Below are 13428 nucleotides of genomic sequence, written 5' to 3' on the forward strand. Positions count from 1 at the left end.
ACAAGGGAACAGGCCATATTAGATTTAGTGATGAGTAACAAAGCAGAATTAGTTACCAATCTGACGGTAAGGGAACATTTTGCAAATGATGACCATTTATTAACAGGTTTGAAAAGGAGAAGGGAGAATCACAAGCCAAGGTTTTAAATGAAAGTATGTTAATGGGTTAACCTGCAATAGGGGGAAGTGTTCAAAAAGTTTTTGGTAAGAGACAAAACCAATACATATACTTAAGAGGCAAAAGCTCCACTTGTGTAGTTAAACAACCATGGTCAACAAATGAGGTAAGAGACAGTACCAAGCTATCAGACTGGGATAACTATAAAAAGCAACAAAACGACACAAAGAAAGTAGTAAGAGGTGCAAAAAAGGATTCTGAAAAAAAACTTGCAAAGTTGAGAGACTAGGAGCTGTGGAGAAGCAAAGAGAATCAGGTGTCCATGTATACAAATCAATAAATTCTAGTGCATAAAAAGTAATACAAAATGGCTCATGGAATGGCTTTTATCTCAAGGGGGATGGAATACAAGTGAGGAATTAATCCTCTCCCTCCCCCTTGCATATTGCATGTGACTTGTGAAAATATTACATATATAGTGGATATTCTATTAGGAGTTTAAAAGCATCCGCATACAGTACCTTGTGTGCAGTGTAAAAATTCATTTTGATCAGAATAATTGTTGCATGGTTCTTAGTTTTCTGCAGTTGTACTCTAAAATTGAATAGTACAAGAACGTAATCATTTTATGAGCTATTCACGATTGAATGAATTGGAGGAAATTTTAAGAATTTTTTTGCTTTTTATGAAGCATAACCTTTTTGTAGAGTGGGGTTTACAAGTGGAAGTTAGTGATATGCCTTGATTTAATTTGATGAATGCTTATAGCGTGCAGAGGATCTAGTCAGCAGGGGCACGACTGAAATGCAGGCTAATATTCTGGCCTGAAGAGACATTGCCAAAGACTGCTGAGAGGACATTTTGAAGTGAGGTTGGTACGGCGCTGCGCGGCACTGCCCTTCGCAGCTTGCCGTACGGCCACCCGCGGGGGGTTGTGGGAGGCGGAACTCGCGTGCGCAGAGACTGGCCGGTGGCGGCTCGCGGCGCTTTTGGACCGTTGGCGAGAGGCTGGAGACGCGGCGAGCGCCATGTCCCGGCTCATTGTGAAAAACCTCCCAAGCGGGGTAGGTCATGCCAGCCGCGGGCTCGGGCCGGGGGAGCGCAGTGATGGGGACTTGCAGCAGGTGGTCTGCCGGGCGATGGGCAAACACTGAGAGCAGGATCACGGAGGGTCCGAGCCCAGCTGCCCAGCCCTGCAGGTTTTACAGCTCAGTGTCAGCCAGTGGCAGAAGGTTGTGGCTTCAAGTCCCATTCCAGACACATGCGCACAAAAATCTCGGCTGACACGCCAGTGCGGAGGGAGTGCTGCACTGTCGGAGGTGCCGTCTTTAGGATGAGGAGAGAAAGACTTGCATTTATATAGCTCCTTTCACACCCACCGGACGTCTCGAAGCGCTTTAAAGCCAATGAAGTACTTTTGGAGTGTAGTCACTGTTGCAATGTGGGAAATGTGGCAACCAAGTTGCGCACAGCAAGCTCCCACACATAGCAATGTGATAATGACCAGATAAACTGTTTTTGTCATGTTGATGTTAAACCGAGGCCCCGTCTTCCCCCTTGGGTAGACGTAAAAGCTCTCGTGGCCCTATTTCAAGCAGGGGGGGGTTCTCCCCAGTGCCCTGGTCAATATTTATCCCTCAATCAACATCACTAAAACGAATTATCTGGTCGTCATCACATTGCTGTTTGTGGGAGCTTGCTGTGCGCAAATTGGCTGCCGTGTTTCCTACATTACAACAGTGACTACGTTTCAAAAAAAAAATTACCCTTAGCTGTAAAGTGCTTTGGGATGTCCGGTGGTTGTGAAAGGTGTTTTTAAATGGAAGTCTTTTTAATGGAGTTGAATATAAATTACATCATTTCACATTTCTTGCACATCTTAGTGTATTCTAAAACTGAAGAAAAAACATTTTTAGATCTACTGTAAGGAATTAAATATACTGTGTGTACTTTGCAGAGTTAAAACAATTCTTGAAGTTAAGAACTGCTGTACTCCCATGTTATAGCACCCTAAGCTTGCTCTCCACGACTTGCTGTGTTGAAGGAACAAGTGCGTCTTCCTGTGTGGCCCTAGTGCTGCTAGTCCGTTGTTATGTTATAACTCAACAACGTGTGTAAATTGGTGGTGTCTGTAGTTGGAGTGAAGCTTGTGGGGAGCCAAATAAGATCGAGAACTTGCCCAATGGGTAATTGTGACTGTGAGCAAACATTTTACTATATTGTGCCATAGCTCGTTGGTGTAAAAATGTTGCTACACTTATTGAAATCAATCTTATAATTAATTTTTATCTGTATATTCTATTGTTGATTTCTTTCTTGGAGCTATTGCTGGACATGGTTATGTTTTTGTGGACTTCAGAGCAGAATCCCATCGACATCCCTGTTCCACTGGTTGCTAAAAGCTTCTAAAGTGTGGTTTCATGTATAAACAATAGTAATATAATAATCTGATCATTATTTCTATTCTGGACTAATATTTTAATACCCAAGATTGTTCTTGAGCAAAACATTGTGCCTGTTTAATACTGTGTATGGTTTCTGTATAAAATAATGTCTGACTGGAGTATCAGTATGCCTTAACGGGTACGCCTTAACTTGAATTCTGGTTGTTTATGTATACTTTTCCATTTTCCAGATGAAAGACGAACGTTTTAAAACTTTATTTGGTGCCTTTGGAACATTAACAGACTGTATATTAAAGTTCACCAAGGATGGAAAATTTCGAAAATTTGGATTTGTTGGCTTCAAAACAGAAGAGGAAGCGCAAACTGCTTTAAAACACTTCAATAAGAGCTACATTGACACTTCCAGAATTACTGTAAGTATGATTGAGCAGTTATTTTAAGGGATGAAATGCAAAATGTTAGTATGTAGGTGCAGCAAGTAATCAGGAAGGCAAATGGAATGTTGGCCTTTATTGCAAGGGGGGTAGAGTATAAAAGCAGATATGTCCTGCTACAACTGTACAGCGTATTGGTGATGCCATATCGAGAGTACTCCATACAGTTTTAGTCTCTTTATTTAAGGAAGGATATACTTGCATTGGAGGCTGTTCAGACAAGGTTCACTAGGTTGATTCCGGAGATGAGTATACTCATTGGAGTTCAGAAGAATGAGAAGTGATCTTATTGAAACAGATAAGATAAAGAGGGGGCTCGACAAGGTAGATGCAGAGAAGATATTTCCACTCGAGGAAACTAAAACTAGAGGACATAGTCTTAGAATAAGGGGCCGCCCATTCAAAACTGAGATGAGGAGGAATTTCTTCTTGCAGAAGATTGTAAATCTGGAATTCTCTGCCCCAGAGAGCTGTGGAGGCTGGGTCATTGAATATATTTAAAGCGGAGATAAACAGATTTTTGAGCAATAAAGGGTTATGGGGAGTGGGCAGGGAAATGGAACTGAGTCCATGATCAGATCAGCCATGATCTTATTAAATGGTGGAGCAGGCTCGAGGGGCCAAATGGCCTGCTCCTGTTCCTATTTCTTATGTTCTTATATATTCTACCATTAAAAATGATCTGTTAGGTATTGTAGTTTTGCTGGTTTGATATTTTATATGGCCTCTCAATCCTTGACGAAGGCGCAGTGTTGCTGAAGATACTGGTACACCTCTGTGGAAGTGGATATTCACAAACTATTACAGAAACATACCTGATAAATACCAACAAAGTGACAACAGATCTCAGCATTTTTCTCACTACAGTTGGCCTGCATTTTGTAATATATTTACTACTTTGTAGTTGGTGTGTTACTTGGTTTGACTTATTTTTCTTCAAAATTCATTTACATGCTGAGAATTATTGTTTACTATTGAATAATTTTCACAGCTTAAAACACAATTTATTTTTCCCTCAAGTCTGATTTTGTTGTGTTGATCCCCTTCATCTGTAATAACATATTCATACAACAACTTGCATTTATGTACCATTGTGATAACAATGGTGCATTTTGTCCATAGTTACTCACTACATGACTTGGCTTAAAAAAAGGTATTTTAAAAGGTGCCATCCTCAAAATGATTTCCACCATTGCATGCTGGGAATTTGGTTATGTTATCTGCTCTGCTTCAATTATGAATACGAAGTCAGTCAAGCTGTTTACTAACCGACATGGCATCAGAGAAAAACAACGAAACATGTAATTAAACGACCCCGCAATCTATTCGGGGCAACTTTAACTACAGGTCTGCAATCAATGACAGGACTTTGTATTTGTATTAATGTAGCTGGCTATCCATTGCGTGGCCGCGACCTGCAAGGAAACACCAGTGGCAGGTTTGGGCCTTAAAAGGAGCGGCATAGAGGCAGGGTACAGCGCGAGCCGGTTGAGGAGGGCGACTGGATTGGACGTTGCCATAATCCTGCTGATTGGAGCATAGGCAGATACTGCAGCAGAGGAGCGGCAAGGTCAGGGCGAAGGAGCGGCGAGAGATTGTAGAGCGACATGATCAGGGCCCAAGAGAGGCGTGAGTTTGGGGCTTAGGAGAGGCGAGGGCCCAAGGGCAACACGGGCCAGCCCACATTGTGATGTGTGCGCACTAGGTCCGTGCAGCAGAGCTGGTCTCCAGTCATCTTGGGTAATCCTTGCCACTGGACCAAGACATAGCTCTGTCAAGCGCGTGTGGTGGCTGGTGTGCAACGGCCACCACATGTTTAAAAAAAATCCACACACAGGCATCTTCCACCCTTCAATATGCAGTTCGGGATCTGGAATATCAGGTCCCTCATTGTAACACCTGTGAACTCATCCTCTTTTTGGTATGGAAGCAAGTCACCCTGGATATGAGGGACCGTCTAAGAAGTACTAATAATTATTACAGAGTAGTTTCTCAACATCAAAGACAATAAATCAACTAGTGCAAGATACAAGTTTTGAACATGATTCATAGTTGAAAAACTAGGAGAGATGACCAAAAGTTTGGTCAATAACATATTTTAATGGCAGACAGCAGTAAAGAGGCAGGGGGGAGGGGAGTTAAAAGAAAAGGGAGTAACAGTTTGTAGGATCAGGAGGCCAAGGCTTTACTACCAATGGTGGGACGCGGGTACAGAAAATCAGAGTTCAGAATACTGAAGGAAGTGGGAGAAGACATATGATTAGAAGATCGCTGGCGTGCAACACTCAAAACCGCTTCCGCCCAAGTTTGGTCACAGCAGTGACCCGTAGAGGGTAGAGTATGCTGAGGCCGTGGAGGGAACTAAAGAGGGCGACAAAGATTTTAAAATCGGTGCATGGACGGGAAACTAATGAGCAGAAAATTGGGGACTTTGGGCTGGAAATTCATCTGCCTTCCGCCGTGTTTTCCAGCGGTCTGTCTTTTGGGCGGGAAACGGTGCAGCGGGAAATTCAATGAAGTCTTCCGCCGGCAGTTTTGAAATACCGCTGGGGAGCAGACCGCTGGCGTGCAACACTCAAAACCGCTTCCGCCCGAGTTTGGTCATAGCAGTGACCCGTAGAGGGGACGAAAAAAAACACGAAGGAGAAACCCATCGGAGCAGCCCTTGGAACGGCGGTAGGTGTGAAACCCTGCAAAAAAGGTAAGTTAAAGTTTATTTTTAAATTCTTGTGCAGCGATTCACAAGAAAAAGGGTCTTGTGAATGTTTGCCGTTTTTTTTTTGTTTTTTTGAAAAATATTTTTTGTGTTTTCCTCCCTTCCTGGGCCCAACTCACAGTGGGAATCGGCCTCGGACTAAAGTTGATGAGGATTGCAGTTTCTGCCGCAACTCTGATTTTTCCCGCCGGGAGGATTTCCCCCCCAATTTTTTTCATGAATTTTCTGCCGCGAATTCATAGCGGAGTCATGGCGATTTTTTTTTGGCCGGCAAACCGGTGGTGGCGGTTTTTGATGAATTAACAGCCCATTGAGTCGAGAGCTAACAAAAGCGTGGATAACGGTTTCAATGGTGGTACGGTATAGATGCAAAGGTGGAAGTAAGCAGTCTTCATAATGGATAGGTATGCAGTTTTCAGTTCGACTCTGGCTCATACAAAGTTTTGCACAGCCTGAGATCTGATTCAACTCGAGTGAGTTGCTGGGAAGAGGGATGCAGTTAGTGGCAAGGGAGAAGAGGTTATGGTGGGAGCCAAAAACAATGGGCTGGAATTTGATGATAAAACTACCACCGCCGATATACCGCCCAAAAAACCGATAAGATTATTAAATTAAGGCCGGTGGAAAGTTAATCAAAAAAATCTGCCCGGTGGGAAAAATCGGCATTGTATGTCGATTCTCAGCGGAAAACCCAAGCCCCGTCTAATTTAGACTGAGGCTGCAAGTTGGGCCTTGCGGGGGGCGGGGTGGGGGTGTGGGAAACACACAATATTTTAAAATAAAATAAAAAATTGGAAAACATTCTCGGGATCCTTTCCCACTGAATCGCTGTAAAAGAATTTAAAAAAAACTTTAACTTCCTTTTTTTTTTGAAGGGTTTCTTACCTTCTGCTCAGCTCCAGGTGATTCCTCGTGAGCGTTTTTTTTTCTGCTCACCTATGGGTCACCACTGTGACCAAACTTGGGCGGTAGCGGTTTTTTTCGATGATGTCACTGCGGAGCAGCATATAAATGAAGAGGAGGGGCAAAGGTAACTCTCTGGGGAACTCCAGATGACTGCGTGGTTGGGAAGAGGAGCCACAGCAGATGTGTGGCTGTTTTGAGCCTATCGGAGTGGAATTACATGAGCGGTTCCATGAAGATGGACAGCGCAAGAAAGGTAGTGGAGGATGTTGGAATGGTTGAGCTTGTTGAATAGCAGAGGGAGACTGATGAGCGCAGAGGCTGAGAATGTGTTGCAGTTGTGCACGCAAAGGATGTCATGGGTAACTTTGACCACTTGCTCATACCCTGTAATTTGCATTGTATCATTTATATTAGTTTTAAAAATAGCAGTACACTGAAAAGTTAATTAAGGATAGCTATTTGTTCCCATACTTAAACCTGGTAGCACCTTAGTTGAGTTAATCTTTCAGAGATGCTCTCCACAGTGGAGTGCAGTAGCCCAGCCTTCTCCGTTGGGGTAGGTTTTATTGAAGTTGGTTGGGTTGTGCGAAGGGGCCCCGGTGTTCTTGGTGCCCAAGGCCCCCCCCCAAGATTTCAGCTCAAGTTCCAGTGCCTATTACTTCTGCTTTTGGAGTGACTGTTGGGTTTGATTAATTCTGATTTATTTACTTAGTTATTGAAAGAAAAGAAAATCCATCTGGAAAGTTGTCAAGTGACTTAGCTGGGAAGTCTCCGTGGCTCAGTGTGTTTATCCCGCGAGTAGCAGAGCCAAAGAGACGCGCAAGGTCCTCGCTTCAATTCTCAGCTTGCGCGGTATGAGTTGATCTCAGCCAGGGCTGGAGGAGGGACACTAGTTAGACTCTGCACCCTCATTAAATATAAGATAGTCGCTAATAAATCCAGTAAGGAAGTCAATAGAAACATCTTTAGCTAGATAGTGTGGAAATTGCTACTATATGGAGTAGGTGAGACGAATTGTATAGATGCATTTAAGGGGAAGCTAGGTAAGTACATGAGAGTGAATGGAATAGAAGGATATGCTGATAGGATTAGGTGAAGTAGGGTGGGAGCATGAATGTCGGCATGGACCAATCAGGCTGAATGGACTGTTTCTGTGCTGTTAATTCTATGTATTGTATTTTCAATTGCATATATTAGTAAAACAGAGGCTGCTGTACATTATTTTGGTGAAAAATACACTGCAAATGTCCAAAAGAGAGTTAGAAGAGCTCCTGGAGTAGGGAGATATCACTGTGCACAAAAGGTAGATGGGATGTTTGGTGATGTACCTTGTGGTCGCAGTTATTGATTGCCTCGATGGTTGGAAAGGAATTTCTCAGAATTCAGTTTCCCCTAAAAAAAATGAAATGTGTTTTTCCTTCTCCCTGGAGATCACAGGCTGCTGGTTGGATGAGCAGCATTGAAAGTCATGAGGCTTTAGCTGCAACATGAATGGGATAGGCTGGATGGGCCAGCTGGTCTTTTTCTGTCCCTCTTTTTTTGCATGTTCATAATTCTAATGCATTAAGAATCAAGGGAAGCCTTGTAGCATGTTTTTGTTCTACCTTTTTTTTTATCTTTTATAGAAAAAGGATAGTCTCATAAATTATTTGGAATGATAAAAGAAAGTTACATTTCCTTGCTGACGTGGAGACCCACAAGTTGTGCTTATCATTCTGGCAAAGGGGATGTCCTGCTGTGACTTCGAATTGGCCTGAGCCACTCAGAAATTCCCAACCCAAGTAAACCACTCCTACCTTCTATACAAACTTTGAACATTAGTACTCACCCTACAATTCCCTTCCCTCTTTAAGGCAGCTGCTAAGTACAAAAAAACTATAATGTTTTTTCTTTTAATAGTATCCTCTATGCAAATTGGGGGGAAAAACTAATTTAAAATGTAATTAAGAAAAAAAAGAGTACATAGATAAATTCTGTTTACTGATTGCCCCATTGTCGTCATATATGGTACACGGGGTTGTCTGTCTAGTTATGCACACATGGTGGGGGCAGGCATTATACTTGTGGAATGTGTTCTTGAAGCAAACAGATAGGAACTCTGACAGAATTTTTCACATGCCATTTGTAACTTCAGTGGGAATGTGGTCTCTGCTAAGTTTCAAATGTGCTGTCAGCAGGTATGAAGACAATGTTTTACTGCTGCAACTTTGAGCTAATGTGATAGACATGCTGTGTATTATAGGTGGAGTTTTGTAAATCATTTGGGGATCCAGGATTGTCCAGACCATGGAGCAAGCACTCGAAGAAAAATGCAACCGAGCAAAATCCAAAAACGCCAAAAGAACAAAAATGTCAAATTGAGGGAAAGAAGGTAAGTGATATTTCTTTTAAAAGTCCAATCCTCAGTAAAATCTAAATAAATATAAAACTAGAAACTGATTTATTGCTAAGTTTTTAATAAACTTTAAAGCATTCGAAACATTTGATGTGACAAATTACTGTGTTCTCAATAAGTATGCAATTCCACTGCACGATGCATCATTTTGAGCATAAAGGAGGATATGTGTGGTGTATATATGGTTGTATTGATTGCCAGTAGGAAATGACCATCACCAATGAACTCATTTCAAATAGTGTAAGACTTGTTTCAGACTAGAATATTTGGCTGCTTTGCTTTAATAGGAAATTACTTTCATTCTTAAGCAAAGTTATACTGGATTTGCTTTATGACTTCCACATGCACAGTGCAAAGAAGATGGATCATCCCAAGATTTGGTCTTGATATTTTACATTGTAGACACCTGGGGATAAAACAGATATGCTTAAGAGAGATCGAGCTTGTTCACATAGAGAATTCCATTGTTAAGAATGGAAACCTTCCAAACAATTCTTAATCTTAAAATTCTGAGGGGGATAAAACTGGAGTGGGAGCGATCTTTACTATATCATTTGCCACATCAAAACGACTCTCAACTTTTCCATCTGACTGTATGTGATGCCAGTTGGCTAAATTCCTAATAGTAGTTAGGTTTACATTAATGTCTTGCTGTATTCTAGTTTTCATTTTGTCTCATTTCAAAGGGTTATATAATGGGTTAGCTATTTTCCTGAATTCCTCTTGATATAAATTACTTTCATTTTGGAAAAAAATGATACATTTATTATAATTTTTTTAAACCAGTTATTTTATATCGTTTTTGAACTTTATGCATTTTCACATTATGTAAGTTGTGTGGTCTGCAGTATTCAGAAGTAGACTATAGCATTTCTCTATGATTTGTTTCCAGTATCTGTAAATGTTCCACTGACCTCTAAATACAGAAGAATGATACGATCCACATGACAATTATTTTATGTGGTGTTACAAAACCCTAACCATGCATGGTAGCAAAAATCCTTTTAAAACTGAAAAAAGCACCTATAACCCAGCAGGCCTGCGTGCCATTGTTAGCGGCCTTGGTGTAATGTGCCCTCTTTTATGGGACTAAAACATTGATGGAGAGAGATAAGGGAGAGGGTGAAATGAAGGCATCGTTTATAGAGCAGTGTATTCAGAAATTATAATTTAATTGTTTTCTAAATTTGTTCTGCATCAATCTTGAATTCTGTTGGAACTGCTAAATAGTATCATGTATCAAAATTGTGTGTAATCATTTCTCATTTTTGAGGGGTATTACTCATCTGTTTAATGTCTGCTATACTTGCTTTACTTATTCATCTTTCAATAATGCAGCCAATTTTGAAAGACAAATTGTTCTAATCCAGCTTGGATAAGATGCATATTCCTCTAGATGTATCTTTTAAACTTGGTACATTTTGGGTTTGTAGTAACTACTATACCCTAGTTTTTCAAAATAAATGTTGGAAAACTATTAATGTCGTGGGGATGCACCATGAGACATTGAGAAAAGTCAGAGAGGAGATAGCAGAGGTTCTGTCCACAGATTTTCAATCCTCAAATATACAAATTGTGCCATGGGACTGGAGTAGTTGATGTAACATCCTTGTACAAGAAGGGAAGGAAGGATTAACCAGTATATGTGGACCATAATACAAAAATTTGCTGATGACACAAAAGTAGGTTTGTCAAACATTGAGAAGCACTGTAAAAGAATTCATGAAGACATCAGCATGATAATGGATGGGTAGACGCGCAAGTGTAATTTAATTTAGAATATGCAAGAGAGTGCATTTTGGGCGAAGATAAAACAAGGAATGCTAGTATAAATTTAACGGAAAGACACTCAAAGGTGTGAATGACCAAAGAAGCTTCAGGGTTCAAATACAAAATGGGGTTGAACTTGTGGCACCTGTGCGGGCCCCGCAAGTACCGGGTTTAGACATGCACTGAAACCCGGAACTTGCAATCTGCCAAGAATCCTCTTGACAGATCGTACTAATCTGAAAGAAATGGGCCTCTGTGGGCGGAGAGTTCGGCTATTTTGCCCAACTTCTGCCCAGCGAATGCCCTTTAAATTCTTGTGCCTGGTAAAAGGCCGCCTTTTATAAAAGTTTAAAAAAATAGAAAAATAACATTTTCTCACTCATTTATACATTTAAAAACCCTGTCTAATAAGGTAAGTTTATTTTTCGCCCTGTTAAAAGATATTTTTAAAATTCAAAAAATTAAATTTTTGTTTAAAATAATTAAATGGAATTTTAATTAATTTTAAATATATAATTAAAACAAAATTATTTCATGTGTTCGTGTACTTTTTAAGTCATCCCCATTCATACGTTATGGGAGTTCCGTACAAATGGAATCCCCTTTTATTGGTTGGGCAAACCCACGTGATCCTAGGGTCGCTTGCGAACTGCATGCACCTCTGGGATATGTGGGCCACCACCTGCGGATAACCGGAGAAGCCCAAGATCATGAATCTAATAACCTCGAGGTAAATTCATAAATTTTTTTGCACGTCGGAGGCATCCGCCTGTAAATTTTCCTTCAATATCCTGAAAATGTAAGTGTAGGTAGATCAGCAATTTAAAAAAAAATGTCCAGTGGAATTTTGGGTTCTATAAATAGAGACATTGGCCCAGGTGTTGCTGGTGTGGGGCATCTTGCAGCATGCCCTGTTAGACTGGCTCGTGAACGTTTAGGTTTTAAAAAAAAAAATTAACGCAGTTGCTGGAAGTGTGAGCTGATAGTGACACAGCAAAGGCAAAAGGGCATCTGGGACCTTGGTGAACAATGCGAGATTAAAAGTGAAATGCCATTTTCGCAAAGTTAGTGATGGAGCAGTGCTAATCGGCAACAATATTTGACGATTTGCAATTCACAGAGTACCTCTTCCTCGCTACAAGTTGCTGTACAGTTTGCGCATTAATAACTGCATTCGTTGTTCTCACACACTTATTTTTTCAGCAAAATCTGTCCCAAAATGTTCAGGAGTAAAGATGTACTGATGAATTTAGACAAAACATTGGTTAGGCCACAATTAGAGTTATGTGTACAGTTTTGGGAACCCATTATAAAAAGGCCATTAAAGCCATAGAGAGCAAATAGCATAGATTCACCAGCATGATGACCGTGATTGAAAACTATGGTTATAAAAAGGGAGACTTGAGATGATGGGACTATTTCCATCAAAGCTGAGAAAGCTAAAAGAAGATTCAATAGAGGTTTTTAAAATGATGAAGTGTTTTGATGGAATGAATAGTGAAATCTTCTTGCGAGGGAGTCTGTGATGAGGGGTCATCAATTTAAAATGATTACAAAAAGAATGAGGAAAAATGTTGGTGGGAAAATCTATACAGAGGGTTGTTGGAGCATGGCATACTTCGCTACAGGGAGTCGTTGAGGTAAACACCATTGCATCTTTTGAGGGAAAATTGTATGAACATTTTAAACAGAGGAAGATATAGGCTACGGGGAGAGAGTAAGGCGGTCAGATTAGTTTTGAATTGCTTTAACAAAGCAATGATGAGCTGAATGGCCCCTTTCAAAGCTGTAAGCTTCTATAGTTCTATGGGAAATCTTCCATGATTGGATTATTTTGTGAAATAGTTGAACATTGCTGGGATCACCAAGAAGTTTAAACTTTTGTTTGTATGCCCCGAGTGTACAAGTTTATTTTACTGAGTGTAGGATAACCAGAGTTGAAGTATTTTCTGGGTGTACTGGTCAAGAACCTGATGGAATAAATTGTTCCAACACATGTACTTAGTTTTTGCATCTGTGTAGGAGCTTTAATGACATCTAGTGGCAGAATCTGAGTATTGCAATATTTCAAGGGAGGTCATTTCTAGTTTGCCCTGTTTCAAAGAAAAATAATGCCTTTGGTTTAAGAGCCAATAAAATTAGATCGCAGGCTTTTAACTCCTGGTTTGACTTTGATAATTAGCTGAAAAGTGCAATAAGGAAAAGTACACTTAAAACGTCCAAATTTGCCATTACAGGATAAAAAAAAGAAACTTGTAATTGAAGAGCTGGAACATGTGAGTAGAAATTTGAATTTATCTTTGAATACATTAATTCTCAATCCATATTAACTTGTATACAACATTCGTGCTCGAAATGTGACTTGGCTTAATTGTTTCTAAAGCTGAAGGAAGATGGCGAGTTTGAGGAATTTCTGGCTGTACACCAGAGCCGTTGCAATGCACCGACCTGGACTAATGATACTTTACCTGCAAAGAAAGAACAGGCCAGGAAGTTGGATGATTATCTGAACTTTGATTCAGAAGATTCTGAAGAACTGAGTGAGGAGGAGGAGGAGGAAGATATCAAAGGAACAAAAAGTGAATACATTAGATTTGTGTAATTCATGTCCTATTTTTATAGTTTGTGGTTTCATAGCTCATGAACCATTTATTTCAAGGCTAACTTAATGAGCAGTAAATTGC

At 40.5% G+C, this 13428-nt stretch overlaps 1 protein-coding gene across 4 annotated transcripts in view; it reads left to right on the forward strand.

Annotated features, from left to right (window-relative positions):
- Positions 1-1054: 1054 nt before the first annotated feature.
- Positions 1055-13428, forward strand: part of rbm19 (RNA binding motif protein 19) — a 373516-nt gene continuing 361142 nt past the window's right edge. For all 4 annotated transcript variants that reach the window (XM_070887715.1, XM_070887718.1, XM_070887717.1 and 1 more), the window contains exons 1-5: positions 1055-1182; positions 2754-2936; positions 8822-8950; positions 12982-13020; positions 13128-13323. In XM_070887715.1, coding sequence (XP_070743816.1) covers positions 1147-1182; positions 2754-2936; positions 8822-8950; positions 12982-13020; positions 13128-13323 — 583 coding nt within the window. In that variant the 5' untranslated portion in view covers positions 1055-1146. The remainder of the gene's footprint in view (positions 1183-2753; positions 2937-8821; positions 8951-12981; positions 13021-13127; positions 13324-13428) is intronic.

The sequence above is a fragment of the Pristiophorus japonicus genome, chromosome 8, assembly GCF_044704955.1.
Source record: "Pristiophorus japonicus isolate sPriJap1 chromosome 8, sPriJap1.hap1, whole genome shotgun sequence".
NCBI classification, from domain to species: Eukaryota; Metazoa; Chordata; class Chondrichthyes; family Pristiophoridae; genus Pristiophorus; species Pristiophorus japonicus.